At 40.5% G+C, this 14,653-nt stretch overlaps 1 protein-coding gene across 1 annotated transcript in view; it reads left to right on the top strand.

Annotated features, from left to right (window-relative positions):
• The window catches only part of F13A1 (coagulation factor XIII A chain), a 118,174-nt gene that overhangs the window by 38,665 nt on the left and 64,856 nt on the right, over positions 1-14,653 (top strand). The window contains exons 5-6 of the mRNA XM_032223488.1: positions 396-514; positions 11,015-11,122. Coding sequence (XP_032079379.1) covers positions 396-514; positions 11,015-11,122 — 227 coding nt within the window. The remainder of the gene's footprint in view (positions 1-395; positions 515-11,014; positions 11,123-14,653) is intronic.

The raw sequence follows: 14,653 nt of genomic DNA, 5'->3' as shown, positions 1-14,653 counted from the left end.
GTTTCAGGCGGTTCGCGGCGGTCCCCGCGAACCGGTTGGTCGGCGAACCCGGAAGTAAGTAACTTCCGGGAACGCCGAAGGGTTCACCCGCCTGCCCGCGTTTCTTACCCGGTTTTGACGAGTTCTGCGCTTCCACACATGCGCAGAACGCATACAGCGCCTGCACGATCCTCCAGGAGCAGCTGGAGCATCGCACAGGTGCTAGTATGCATGCGTGCACTGCGCGTGTGCACGAGGATGCTGCCGGCCCCATTCCAACCGAACCGGTTGGAACGGGGTGAGAAACCCACCCCTGAACCAAAGGCTGCCTTTTTCTTCTATCATTCAGCTGTGTTACATTCCTCCTAGCAAAGTACATGTATTAACCTGTTTTTATAACTAAAAATCTGATGCAGAGGATGCGGTGTTTATGGATGATGAAGAAGAAAGGAAAGAATATGTCCTGAATGACCTGGGGGTCATTTTCTATGGGGCCCCTGAAAATATACGACAAAGGAGCTGGAACTTTGGCCAGGTAAAACCATTTGATATAAATGAAGAATAGTTTTTCTACTAAATGCTGCAACTCCTCAATGCTGCACTGGCAAATAGATTGATCCTGTTGAAACCTGTTTCACTCCTGATTAGTCAAATACACCTAAGCAAATAAGTAAGGCAGAGGTGAGTTCCTACCAGTTCGCACCTATTCGGTGGAACCGGTTCGTCAAATCTACCGAACCGGTTAGAAGAGGTTCCACCAGTGGACCCGGAAAGCAGGCCACACCTACAGAAGAGCTTCCAAAAATTTTTGAAACCCACCACTGCTACACACACACACACACACACACACACACACACACACACACACAGAGATAGAGATAGAGAGAGAGAGAGAGAGAGAGAGAGAAAGAAAGAGAGACAGAGAGACAGAGAGACAGACTGACAGAGAGAGAGAGAGAGAGAGAGAGAGAGAGAAAGAAAACACATGGCCGGCAAGCCACTCCCACCATGTCACATGGCTGGCAAGCCACTCCCACAAAGGAGGCCACACCCACAGAGTAGGTTTCAAAAAATACCACTGAAGTAAAGGTATATAGCTGACTGCCCTGTGGTATATAACAGAATGAATTAAAGGACAAAAATTTGAAAGACCCGAGCTTGTGTTTCAGTCTGGAACACTTTGGCCCAGATGATGTACATATATATGTATGTATGTTAAATTTTTATCTCACCTTTTGTTCCAACAACTAAAAATGGCACGCACAATATTTCCTGCCTCCATTTCCTCCTCCTCCCTACAGCAACAACACTGTAAAATAGGTTGAACTGATTGTCTTGTCCCAAATCAGCCAGTGAGCTGAGAATGATCCAAGTAAGATTGGATTAAAACCTGTTTTTTGCCTGGTTTTTAAGTCTTAACCATAACCATCACATCACATTATTTGTAAAAACAACCACTGTCTTCTTATATGGATTTTATTGCAGATTTTTATTCTGATTTATCTGTGTGACACATGAATACGACAGATATAAATTGGGAAAATGTAGGATGTATATTAATTGAAAGGCAGGTTATCATTTTCTTTTAAAGTTTTTTTTTAAAAAAACATTGCAAAATACAAATAGCAGTGGAACACATCTTAACTTTTTCTCATCAAAAGCAAACATGGTCAACAACTCAAACTCAGACACCCAAGTATGGAGTAGTGGTAAAGGGTTCACCGACAAAAGGGCGAATGACAAAACCACACCCGACTAAACCGCGGTGACAAAACCGCGCATTCTAAAGCACTCTGACGAATGAGCGCTGAATTGCGCCTACAACAGCGCGGCGACAGAAGCGCGCTGTAACCCTAACCCTAACCCTAACCCTAACCCTAACCCTAACCCTAACCCTAAATGTAACCCTAACCCTAACCCTAACCCTAACCCTAACCCTAACCCTAACCCTAACCCTAACCCTAACCCTAACCCTAACCCTAACCCTAAACCTAACCCTAACCCTAAACCTAAACCTAAACCTAAACCTAAACCTAACCCTAACCCTAACCCTAAACCTAAACCTAAACCTAAACCTAACCCTAACCCTAACCCTAAACATAACCCTAACCCTAACCCTAACCCTAACCCTAACCCTAACCCTAACCCTAAACCTAAACCTAACCCTAACCCTAACCCTAACCCTAAACCTAAACCTAAACCTAAACCTAAACCTAACCCTAACCCTAACCCTAACCCTAAACCTAAACCTAACCCTAACCCTAACCCTAAACCTAAACCTAACCCTAACCCTAACCCTAACCCTAACCCTAACCCTAACCCTAACCCTAACCCTAACCCTAACCCTAACCCTAACCCTAACCCTAACCCTAACCCTAACCCTAACCCTAACCCTAACCCTAACCCTAACCCTAACCCTAAACCTAAACCTAAACCTAAACCTAACCCTAACCCTTACCTTAAGTTAAATCGGCTTTCTGTCGACGCGCTGTTGTAAAGCGCCCTTCTGTCTCCGCGCTGTTGTCGGCGCGTTGATGACGTCACGATTTTAGTGATGCGGTTTTGTCGTGCATGCTTTTGTCGGGTCACGGTGGTGAAGGTGCTGGATGACAAGTAAAAATACTTAGATAGACTTTGCTGGAGAGGAATTCACTGTAAATTAAATAAATGGGGTTTATCGGGACGAGGATTCGGCTTCGTGCTGCTGGGGAAGCGTAGGTCAGAACAGGATAGCTATCATCAGGGAAGGAAGAAAAGCTCTTTGGAAGGTAACTAGATGTAGAGGACATCTATAGAAGCAGTTGGACGAGTAGGTTCGGTCAGTAGTGATGGAACCTGATCCTTTCTATAGCTGATAATAATTTGGTCTCTAAGCAGAACTTCCTCATTGTGACTCCTATCTCCTTCATTATTTTAGTTGCGAGAAATTGAGTCTCAGAGAAATAATCAATCTCTGGCATAAATGCTTCCTAATTTTATTGGTACCCTAAGTGGAACAATATCCGTGGAAAACTGGATCCCATTCCAGAATTTCCAGAAAATGCAGGGTAGAAGTGTTCAGATGTGTAAGCCATCAGCTTTCTAGATTAACTGACACCTGCATCATCTTCAATTCAATCCTGCGTAAAGCACAGTGTGATCCTTCTCAAGGTTCTGGATTAGAGGGTCAAAACATGGATTTCTTGCCTCTGGGAAATAGTGGCTTTCATATAGCTGTGTAGTATAACTGTTTTCCTAAGCATAAAGCTTAGCTTCCAGTATAGTGGTGGGATTCAGCCAGTTCGCACCTATTCGGGAGAACCGGTTGGTAACTTTCTAAGCAGTTCAGAGAACCGGTTGTTGGAAGAAATCTTCTTTTGGGTTTTTTCCCACTTTACAGGGCTAATCCTGTAAGGAAGGCAGGAAGGAAACATTCTGGTGTTGTTTCTAGCCTAATCTTTATTGACCTGCTTACAGAAACTGCCTTTCCGGTTAACCCTTATTACATTGTAACAGTTAAGGCGAAGCGCCCATCGACCTGAGTGATGTTGAGTTGGCCATGCCCACATGGTCACATGACCACCAAGCCCTGCCTACCCACCTGGTCATAAGGGCAGAGAACTGGTTGTTAAATTATTTGAATCCCACTCCTGGTACATACGTACATTTATACATGCATATGTCAGGCCTGCAATTATATTCCTTTTAGAATTTTGGCCTGCCACACTTTCCCACCACTGTTCCAGTAGTATCTCTCAATTCTTGGAGCAGACATTAGGTTTATTGACACATCTGTCAAAGGCAGGACAACCTGCTCCATATAGTGCTAGGTCTTCTTATCAGCTTTATTTCCACCTTCTTTAGATTATATTTCAGCTCATTCATTTAACCAATACACTGGTTTAGAAATAAGACAATTGGTCTTTGATGCTTAGCTAATGAAATATAGAACTTGATGGGGGGGAACAGTATTGGCTTATTTATGATGCCCATCAGCACAGCTCTCGATGATTTCTGTCAGCAGCTTTCTATAGATTATAGACGATAGCAGTCTCTGTGGTAAAAGCCTTGCGAAATACCATACGTCCACTGCCAGAGGGCCAAGATAGAATTACCAGTGATGACACATTCGCTTCATTCCGGTTAGAAAATGGAATCACTCAGTAGACAGATCTAACCCCTGCAAGCTGTTCAAACAGCCTAACAGGATTAAATTATTTGTTGCACAAAAGCCATGGTAAGGTCAGGAAGTACGGAGAAGGAAGACTCTCTGCCAAGTTGCTTGATGCAAATCATCGGCAAAATGGCTAAAGCGGGAGTGAAAAGGTTCAGAAAAAGGATTTCTCATCTAGACACGGCACCCATTATTCTTCTATTCCATAGTCAGTCAGCTTTTGGGAACTGGCCTGAGGTGGGTTCCTACCAGTTCGCACCTATTCGGTAGAACCGGTTCGTCAAATCTACCGAACCGGTTAGAAGAGGTTCCACCAGTGGACCCGGAAAGCAGGCCACACCTACAGAAGAGGTCCCAAAAACTTTTTGAAACCCACCACTGGTCCTTGGATATGATTATTCTACACTACCTTGCTCCTATTTATAAAACTCAGTGCCTCTGTGAAAGGTAAGGATGACTACTGCGTTTGTGGTGCAATCAGAACATTGCGTGTGTTGAAGTTGTTTTAACACAAACCAAAGATGCCTTTTAAAAAACAAGTTTACATCATCATATTCTTATGCGTGCCAGTGCTGTGTGTGAGGTAATTTAAGGTGGTTCTAACAAGTGTCGTCGGCATCTTCATATCCGGTCACATGGGCGGCAAGCCACTCCCACCCGGTCACGTGGGTGGCAAGCCACTCCCACAAAGGAGGCCACACCCACAGAGTAGGTTCGAACAATTTTTGAAACCCACCACTGGAACCGGCCCAAATAACATCTGTACTGATTACGGCCAATTATATTTTGCTGATTGATCCCCACACAAAAATGCATAAGTTCATTCATTGATTCATTCCAGCAAGATGTCCTCCTTTGGCATAACATTCCTTTGGTTCACCGCATCACCTGAGATAACAAATGTGGACTCCTATATTTTCATTAATGAAAGATAACATTTATTTCATCACCATGAAAATGGGCTGATTGGTCAGATTTAATACATCTAGCATAAGGCATATTCTAAATCATCTCCATATAAAGGACATTTCAAATAATGAAAGGGAGATCAAATTGCTTAACTGCTTGCTAAGATCATAAAATCCTCAAAATAGAACTAGTACCTTATTTATCTCTTCTTCTCTCTTTCTAGAATCCAACAATCTAGAATCTCTTGAGGTGTATATTTTCCACATCTTATTAGATATTGATAATGCTAAATATCTAGCTTTTCGATCTCCATTGGGCCAATTTATCATTATCCTTAATGATAAAATAATGGAATATAGCCAACAATCCATACTTTGCAATATATTTAAAAAAATAGTCCAAAGAGAAAAAGAGCATTTAATTAGCATTAAATGTAAAATAGTGCATACATGTGCAGACAAATCCACAATTCTGAGGATGAAATCCCTGTTGAAAGTTCTGAGTAAGACTACAAGGAATAGGAAGAAATAAGAATGATATTGGAGGGGCTGACTAGAAAGCATTATCCTGGAACAAATGATGAAACATTTATACAAGCAAGTTACAGCAGTAAATCCCCCACTCCTTACTACTTTGACATCTGCTGGAGGTCTAACTCAACTAAAAATGGAGCATCCAATAAATGTTTTGATTTGTCCTGCTGTCAAGTCTATCTCTCAGAAGGTGGAAGTAGGGTCAAGAAAAACTATTGTCCTCCTGAAACCTGACCATCAGGGAAGAATTGGTTGACAGTGAATGTTGGCAGAAGCAATGGGGGAAAAGGGACACTGTCACTTTGGAATTTGATCGCAAGAGCTGTGAAAATGAAATGTAATTTGTATTTTGGAGTCCAGCAGACTGGTTTCAAAAACTTCAGACAAAAGTTGGATAGGATCTTGTTCTGACCCCACCTCGTCCCACACCAATGCATGCCGAGCCAAAGATACTTTAAGGAATTTATTAAAAGACAGACAGGTCCTTGGCAGCAAACCACCACAGATAAGCCTTGGCAGCAATCCAACCTGACAAGCCAGTTCGGGGGCATGGCCAGCCAGCCATAATTACCGGTTCAGTGACCCATGCCTAATTATCATGACTGGTTCACTCAAACTGGTCCAAACCGGGAGCAACTCACCTCTGCATCAGACTGTAATGGATGGTTAAAAAAGAAAATCAACAGAGCTTCTTTGACTTGTTAGAAGCAAGGAAGACAAGGAAGTGTAGGTTCTGTTACTAACACTTATAATAAAAAAAATAACAAGGAAAAACTGGAATATTGAGCTTCTGGAAAGAAACATGTTTTTTGCAATTAGCTGCTTTAATTACAAACTAAACATTTTTATGAGTGAGATATGATTCAGAAATTACCTTGGACAGTGACACTACCATATCATCTTATCAAGAGCCAAGGTGGCGCAGTGGTTAAATGCAGCACTGCAGGCTACTGCTAGATCAGCAGTTCAGCGGTTCAAATCTCACCGGCTCAGGATTGACTCAGCCTTCCATCCTTCCGAGGTGGGTGAAATGAGGACCCGGATTGTTGGGGGCAATATGCTGACTCTCTGTAAACCGCTTAGAGAGGGCTGAAAGCCCTATGAAGCGGTATATAAGTCTACTGCTAAGTCTACTGCTATCTTAGTGGTTACCCTTCAATAAACACTACAGATGTACCGCAACAGGCAGCATGACCAGACAAATGCGCGCACAACAAATGCGCACTGACAAAACCACGACGTTGAAATCGTGCCCACAACAGCGCACCAACAACAGCGCGCCGATGAAAGCACTATTAGGGTTAGGGTTAGGGTTATTACGTTGTTTTCGCGTTGTTTGTTGATGGCGTGCTTTCGTCGGGCCGCTGCTGTCGGCGCGTTGTTGTGGGCATGATTTCGACGTCACGGTTTTCTTGCCGCGGTTTTGTCGGTGCACATTTGTCGTGCGCGCATTTGTCGGTGAACCAACAGGCAGACCTTAGGATTAAAATAGGGAGCTGTAAATTCTTCAAAGTGTTTAAAAATACAGTGCAGCCTGGAACAAGACACTGCCAGATACAGGTGTCATCTTGATGAATCATTGGTTTCTAAAGGAGAATCCTCTAACTTATATTCTCTTCTATTTATGTGAGCCAACTAAGTTGATAATGTAGGAAGATTAATGCATTATAAAGCACACTTGGCAATATCTGGGCATCAAATCCATGTTTATTGACTAAACTTACATAATTGATGTGATGACTAGAACTTACACAATCAGACTTAAGAACAGCCACAGCTCTGAAAATAAAATAAAAGAAGGCATCCGATGGAGCAACCCCTCGTCTATGAATACTCATGCATAATAAAGGAATTTATCGTTAAAGTTATATGGGATTTTTTTTTTTTGCTTTAGTAAGGAGTGGATTTCGACATTTATAATGGATCTGTATGTTCAATACTGAAAGCACCATTAGCATGAGTATTGCTGTCCACCCTCTCTAAAGTATGATTTCCAGTGAGTATTCTTTTTCCAGAATTTACAAGTGTACACTATTGAGATATGTGAGTCAGCCTTAAGGATAAACATTCGGCTTTTTGAAGATATTCCTGGGAGCATATTCCTTTGGGACTAAGCTTCATATTATGAGGTTATAACTCATTATTTAGTAATGATATTCTGCTCTGTACCAAAAGAAGAAGAATTAAATAAATAAAAAAAACCCCTATGGATGACATAAGCAAACAAATGATCAATTCTAAATGCATCTTCTACCTGGGTGCAGGTGTATTAAAGTGTTTGCCATTGTTCAGTTCAAAAGTTTTTCTTTTAAAACAAACATTTCATCATTCCTCAATCAGTAAGACATCGAAGTACAATTTTTTGTGTGTCAAAATAATTCTAGTTTACCACCAAATTCTTGTCTAGCCTAATGTATACTAGAGTTTACCATTGTGTTATATCCTAACAAATTACAGGTTTGATCTACTATATATTATTGCTATTTTCAGACAGTTAGCATTTTTAAAGAAAGAAGAGAATAAATGTGTACGCTTAAAGGAAAACTTCAAAAATTGTTAAGATTTAGGCTGCGAGGGAAATATCGCTACCTCATTTGTTTATCACTACATAGAACAGCTTGTAATCGAAGTCATGTGCCTTTACCGCAATCTCTGTGATTGTCTTCCAACACACAGTGTCCTTTTTTGGTTGCTATGCGATTTCTTCGGAGCAAATTGAACTATACCACAGGGCAGGTTCTTCCATAATGGATTCTGTTCTATTTAGGCACTTCTGCCCCCTATTTATTCCTGACATTGTTGTCATTGGGCCCCAGAATTAAAGTCTTTTTTTTCTTCCAGAGTTCATTTTCAAAGATGATAGTTTCAGGATACTGCAAGGTGTGTTGGGCTCCAACTTGGTATTAACTATATAAGACATGATCGAAAGATGTTTTTAGAATGAAAGTATTACTGCCCTCTACAATATACCAGATGTATATTTTAGTACTAAAGTTCACCTGGAATATGTGATTTTATTTTAATATTTTGGGTAACTATTGATACCTCTGGCTGTCACAGCAGCTGATGCTTTAAGCCATATTATCCATAGTCAAGAATAACAACTATACAATTCTTTTGGAAATGATTTATAGCTATGGATACATTAAAATACGTATATCTGTCTTGCACAAGTCCCTGTTCAACCACCACATTCTTTGAGTGACTTCGAGCAGCTGTTTTTTCTTACCTCAACACGTAGATTAATTTGTGAGAGTAGACAACCATATCAGTGGTGGGTTTCAAAAATTTTTAGAACCTCTTCTGTAGATGCGGCCTGCTTTGTGGGAGTGGCTTACCGGCCATGTGACCGGGTGGGAGTGGATTGCCAGCCATGTTACTGGGTGGGCATGGCCAACTTGTAAAATGTGGTAAAACTCACTTAACAACACTCTTGCTTAGCAATCAAAATGTTGGCTCAACTCTGGCATTTGAAGCACGCAAGTCTTAAAGCTGTCAAGTTACAAGACCCTTGCACCCCCTAACCCTTTAGAAAAAGGAGTGTTCAAACTTGACAGCTTTAAGACTTGTGGACTTCAACTCCCAGAATTCCTCCTCTCGCTCTTCATCTTGTTGATGTGCGGACGGGGAGGGGGGGAGGGAGCTGGAACCGGTTCTAAATGGCACTGTAGATTTGTGGAATCTCTTCTATAGAAGAGGTTAGAACTGGCAGGAACCCACCCCTGAACCATATACACCATTTTGAGTTCCAAATTAATAATGTTGGTATTTGAATATTGCTCTGGGCTCTAGTTTCATGCTATAGCATGAAAAACCTAGAAGATAAACATAAAATAAGAATCTATTCTGGTTTCATTTATATGGTTCAAATAAGTTTTCAATCTTTTGAGGTCCATGTGCAACATGAAACCTATCTTTAAAAGTTAAAATATAATGTTTCCAACTTTACAATAGAATTTGTTTACCAGTGCAAACTTCACCACATCTTTGATATGCAAGTTTGGCCATGTTTCAACGTACGTCAGCTAAGTCCAGAATTGTTTCTTTTAGTTACTTTTTGGATGTAAAATTTACTGGAAAATTATGAATGTACTGTAAAAAATCATTGGTTTTCTATTTTGTTAAGAGTTAAATTACTTGCATTCTTTGGTAAGTTCATGCCTTTGTGTTAATATCATCAAAAGAGAAACAAACTAGAAATGGCTATGAGTTTTGGTACACAGTTGAGGCAGTTTGGATGCTATATCAACCATAGTTCAATGTAATGTGGGTGAACCACAGTGGTCTTCAGAATTGTCTATTTCTTTTGCAATCTAGCCATGAAGGATGCCAAAACATGGTGTTTTATCTGAACTCAACAAATCTTTTTCCCCCCCCAAAATATACTTTTTTTTATTTTCCATTTTCATAACATATAATCACATGTATACTATTACATAGCCAATATGATATTGTATCGAGTAATAATTACATCAGTTCCTCTTGCCATCAACTCCCCAAAAGATAATAACCAATAACTGAACAAATCTTAATGGTGCATTATGGTTTTCCGGAACAAATCAACTTCAAATAATGGCTAATAAAACTGATTGGCTTAAAGCATTTAAATGATTCAGGATTCAGATAACACTCTAAACTATGGTTAATTAAAGGAACCAGTGTGATCTAGTGGTTAAGGCATTAGGCTAGAAAGTGGGAGACGTGAATTCAAGTCCTGCCTTAGCCGTAAAAGCCAGCTGGGGAACCCAACTCATCTCATGGAGTTGTTGTTGTGGGGAAAATAAGAGGAGGAAGGTGTGCTCGATGTGTTCACTGCCTTGAGTCATTTGTAAAAATAATAAAGGTGAGACACAAATAAATAAAATAATTGAGATAACAAGCAGAGATTAATCTAAATCTAAAGAGCCAAGGTGGCGCAGTGGTTAAATGCAGCATTGCAGGCTACTTCAGCTGACTGCAGTTCAGCAGTTCGGCTGTTCAAATCCCACCAGGCTCAAGGTTGACTCAGCCTTCCATCCTTCCGAGGTGGGTAAAATGAGGACCCGGATTGTTGTTGGGGGCAATATGCTGTCTCTGTAAACCGCTTAGAGAGGGCTGAAAGCCCTATGAAGCGGTATATAAGTCTAACTATTGCTATTGCTAAATTTTACAGCAATAATTTTGCGACAAATTCACTAATAGCTGTGGCGAAAATATTATTGTCACTTGCTTATTCATGATAGCTTGTTAAAAATGTCTTATGCTATATTCTTAAAAACTATATATATATAACTTTCTGTATTTTTCCCCTGTATTGATTCCGCTGAAGTTATAAGTATACAGAAATATTGCAGTTCCAACATGGAACTAAAACCTTGAAGTCCTGTTTTTTGTTTATTTGGCTATGTAAAAATAAGTGATGAATCTATTCTCTGTTTTTGTTTTTCTCTCTTTTCTATAGTTTGAAGAGGGTATTTTGGATGCTTGCCTGTATTTGATGGACAGAGCCCAACTGGACCTCTCTGGCCGAGGGAATCCTATCAAAATCAGTCGCGTTGGCTCTGCTGTGGTATGTAATAAGCGTATACTTTGTGTAATATTTGGGATCTATTTACGATTTTTTTTTACTCTACTTAAATATATAGCAGGACTATATGGATTGGGACAATTTTATTCTGTTCTGTGAATTAGTTTTCAAGGAAGATCTCTGCTTTGGTCAAGAGCCAAGGTGGCGCAGTGGTTAAATGCAGCACTGCAGGCTACTGCTAGATCAGCAGTTCAGCGGTTCAAATCTCACCGGCTCAGGGTTGACTCAGCCTTCCATCCTTCCGAGGTGGGTAAAATGAGGACCCAGATTGTTGGGGGCAATATGCTGACTCTGTAAACCGCTTAGAGAGGCCTGAAAGGCCTATGAAGCGGTATATAAGTCCACTGCTATTGCTATTGCTAAAAAATTTATTAAAAAACCTGGTTGCCAATTCACTAGTCCAGTAGAAGAGTGAGTTTCTTGGTTTTTCCCTTCTTTTTCATATAAAAAACGCTACTCATGTTCATGTTATGGGTGCCCAAGCTGAGGTTTCTTCTTTTTTATGTGGCTTCCTGGAATGATCACATGACCCAGGGGTGGGATTCAAATTTTTTAAATAACGGTTCTGTGGGTGTGGCTTTATGGACGTGGCGTGGCTTTGTGGGCGTGGCTTTGTGAGCGTGGCAGGGCAATTCCCTCCCCACTCCAGGGGGAAGGTTACTGCAAAATCTCCATTTCCTCCCGATCAGCTGGGACTTGGGAGGCAGAGAATAGATGGCGGTGGGGCCAGAGAGAGATGGTATTTGCCGGTTCTCTGAACTACTCAAAATTTCTGCTACTGGTTCTCCAGAACTGGTCAGAACCTGCTCAATTCCACCTCTGACATGACCATATAAGATTGTTCCTGGTGCCTAGAACCCAGTGGTGGGATTCAGCCAGTTCGCACCTATCCGGGAGAACTGGTTGTGAACTTTCTAAGCAGTTCGGAGAACCGGTTGTTGGAAGAAATCTTTCCCACTTTACAGGGCTAATCCTGTAAGGAAGGCAGGAAGGAAACATTCTGGTGTTGTTTCTAGCCTCATCTTTATTGCCCTGCTTACAGAAACTGCCTCTCTGGTTAACCCTTATTACTATTGTAACAACTAAGGCGAAGTGCCCATCGACCTGAGTGACATTGACTTGGCCACGCCCACATGATCACATGACGACCGAGCCCCGCCTACCTGGCTGATCGTTAGGGCAGAGAACTGGTTGGTAAATTATTTGAATCCCACCATTGCTAGAACCTTATAGGAAGACTCAAAGCAAAATTCTTTAAAATATCTAAGTGACATAAAAAAGTATTCCATACGCAGAAGTTATATATTCCCATACTTGTTCTATAAACAGGAATAGTGAACTAATATCACCACAGTCGAGGAAAGGAATTCTGGATATACTTAGATTTTTTTTGCCCTGGGGCAGCATGTATCCATATGCAAAACATTTATTAAACCATTAATTGTTTAATTTTCTTACAGATTTCTAAAAAAAATTGTATCTTTCAGACAATTTTCTAAACGTCTTATTTCATACCTGGTAGATGGAATACTATGAGATTTTTTTTCAGCTGAGGATGAGTTAACAATTTAGTTCCCCACAATAGAAGACCCATTCATTGGAGCATAATAACTGCATCTTCTAGTAAAACATATGTGCAGGAAACCAATTGATATTAGAAACATTATTTTTTTGCAGCAACTGTGAGTTGTGCCAAAAATACCATGAAACACACTAAAACCTCTTCTTTACAGTCCAAATTAATCCCACACTAGCCATGTCTCAGGAAACCATATCTACTGTACTTGTTATCATTGTCAAGTGCAAACATGAAAGGAAGATCTAACCTTTTCCTCTGACATTGCAGTTCTGAAGCAAAGTCTTCCTCTGTTATTAGTCTGGGTTGGATGAACTAACAACACCTTGGGGAAGATATTTTCATTGGGTTGCTGATGGGGAGTGTTAAATCTTCTCTTCCCATGATCTACAACCTAAAGAATTGCTCCAATTCATGGCATTGTTATTTAAACACGGACACAGCTTCATTTATTTCATAGATGTATAGACTGCTTTTATGTGGGATAACTCCTTTTACATCACATCAAATTTGTCATCCCATAACTAATATTAATTTTAAAAACCATTAAATGATTTAGGACAGTATTGCATTTTAGTATTGAATTTAGTACTGTAGAGGATGACAGAAGAAAATATGATGAATTTCATATTAACCTATGGTAATTCTAACAGGCAGACGGTATTTCCTAAGGAGAGAAGGATTAACTTCTCCAGGAGTGCCCTAACAAATTATCTTTTCTACTGTTCAAGGCATGAGAAACCTGTCTTTCTTTGCATCTGATCATCCCCGTAATCTCTATTCTGATGAATTATCTGGTTGCTTCAGTTCACTGTCATTTCATTTAACTAATTAGCAATATTTTTTAGGATATCCCCCAGGACTTTCAGGTAAAATAGCTTGGAATTAAACAGAGGTGAGACACCATATTGTTTGTGGACTTCATAAGCCTCTCCATATGGTGGCTCTTGAAATCATTTCAAAATTGCACTTCCCAGATTCAGAGGAAAAAACGCCCCCCCCCTTCCCGGTGGTGCAGGAGGCCAACTAGGCCATGCCCACCATAGCCACGCCCACCCAGCAACTGGGCAGAGAATTTATTGCTGAAATTTTTGAAGCCCAACCTGGGCCTAACCCACATCACTTATACAAGCTCTGACCCCGATTATTGAATTTTAATACAGTCTTGAGTTGCTATAGCATTGTAGTTAATAATGAAGAACCTGAACCTTCATTAACATAATTTCAGCAAATAAGATAAGCTGTTATATGTTATGCTCAAGTCTCTGTTCTCCAAACTGCAGCAGCTATAATATAACAAGAGTAATTCTTCTTATGTAAGAACGAACTGAAAATATCTGCAAATATTTTATGGGTGTGTCCATAAACAGTGCCACAAATGTACTTTAGTCTGAGAAAAAAAAAAGTATAATAGCAATAGCAATAACAGTTAGACTTATATACCGCTTCATAGGGCTTTCAGCCCTCTCTAAATGGTTTACAGAGTCAGCATATTGCCCCCAACAATCCGGGTCCTCATTTTACCCACCTCGGAAGGATGGAAGGCTGAGTCAACCCTGAGCCGGTGAGATTTGAACAGCCGAACTGAAGTAGCCTGCAGTGCTGCACTCTAACCACTGCGCCACCTCGGCTCTGTATAATGTCTATATAAGTATAATGATGAAAGTTTTAATCCAGCTTTCGTCTTATCTTCCAAGTTTATGATTTTTGGTAGCAACATTGTAGGTTTTGGAGTATATGACAAAAATTGGTAATATAAAAATGCCACCTTTTTCATGTCCTATGTTGCCCTATTTTTCAAGACAGCCAAGGGTCTTTACCTAAACCCATTAGACCTGCTAAATACTTATCTCATCCAACTTCGGGGTTCACAGTACGTCGATTTTCTAATTAGAAACTAGTAGTTAATCCAGCCAAAAGCTTTTCAATGAGAGTCA

Source organism: Thamnophis elegans, chromosome 8, assembly GCF_009769535.1.
Source record: "Thamnophis elegans isolate rThaEle1 chromosome 8, rThaEle1.pri, whole genome shotgun sequence".
NCBI classification, from domain to species: Eukaryota; Metazoa; Chordata; class Lepidosauria; order Squamata; family Colubridae; genus Thamnophis; species Thamnophis elegans.
Note: the sequence above shows the minus strand (reverse complement) of the source record. Positions and strands in the feature narration are given on the sequence as shown.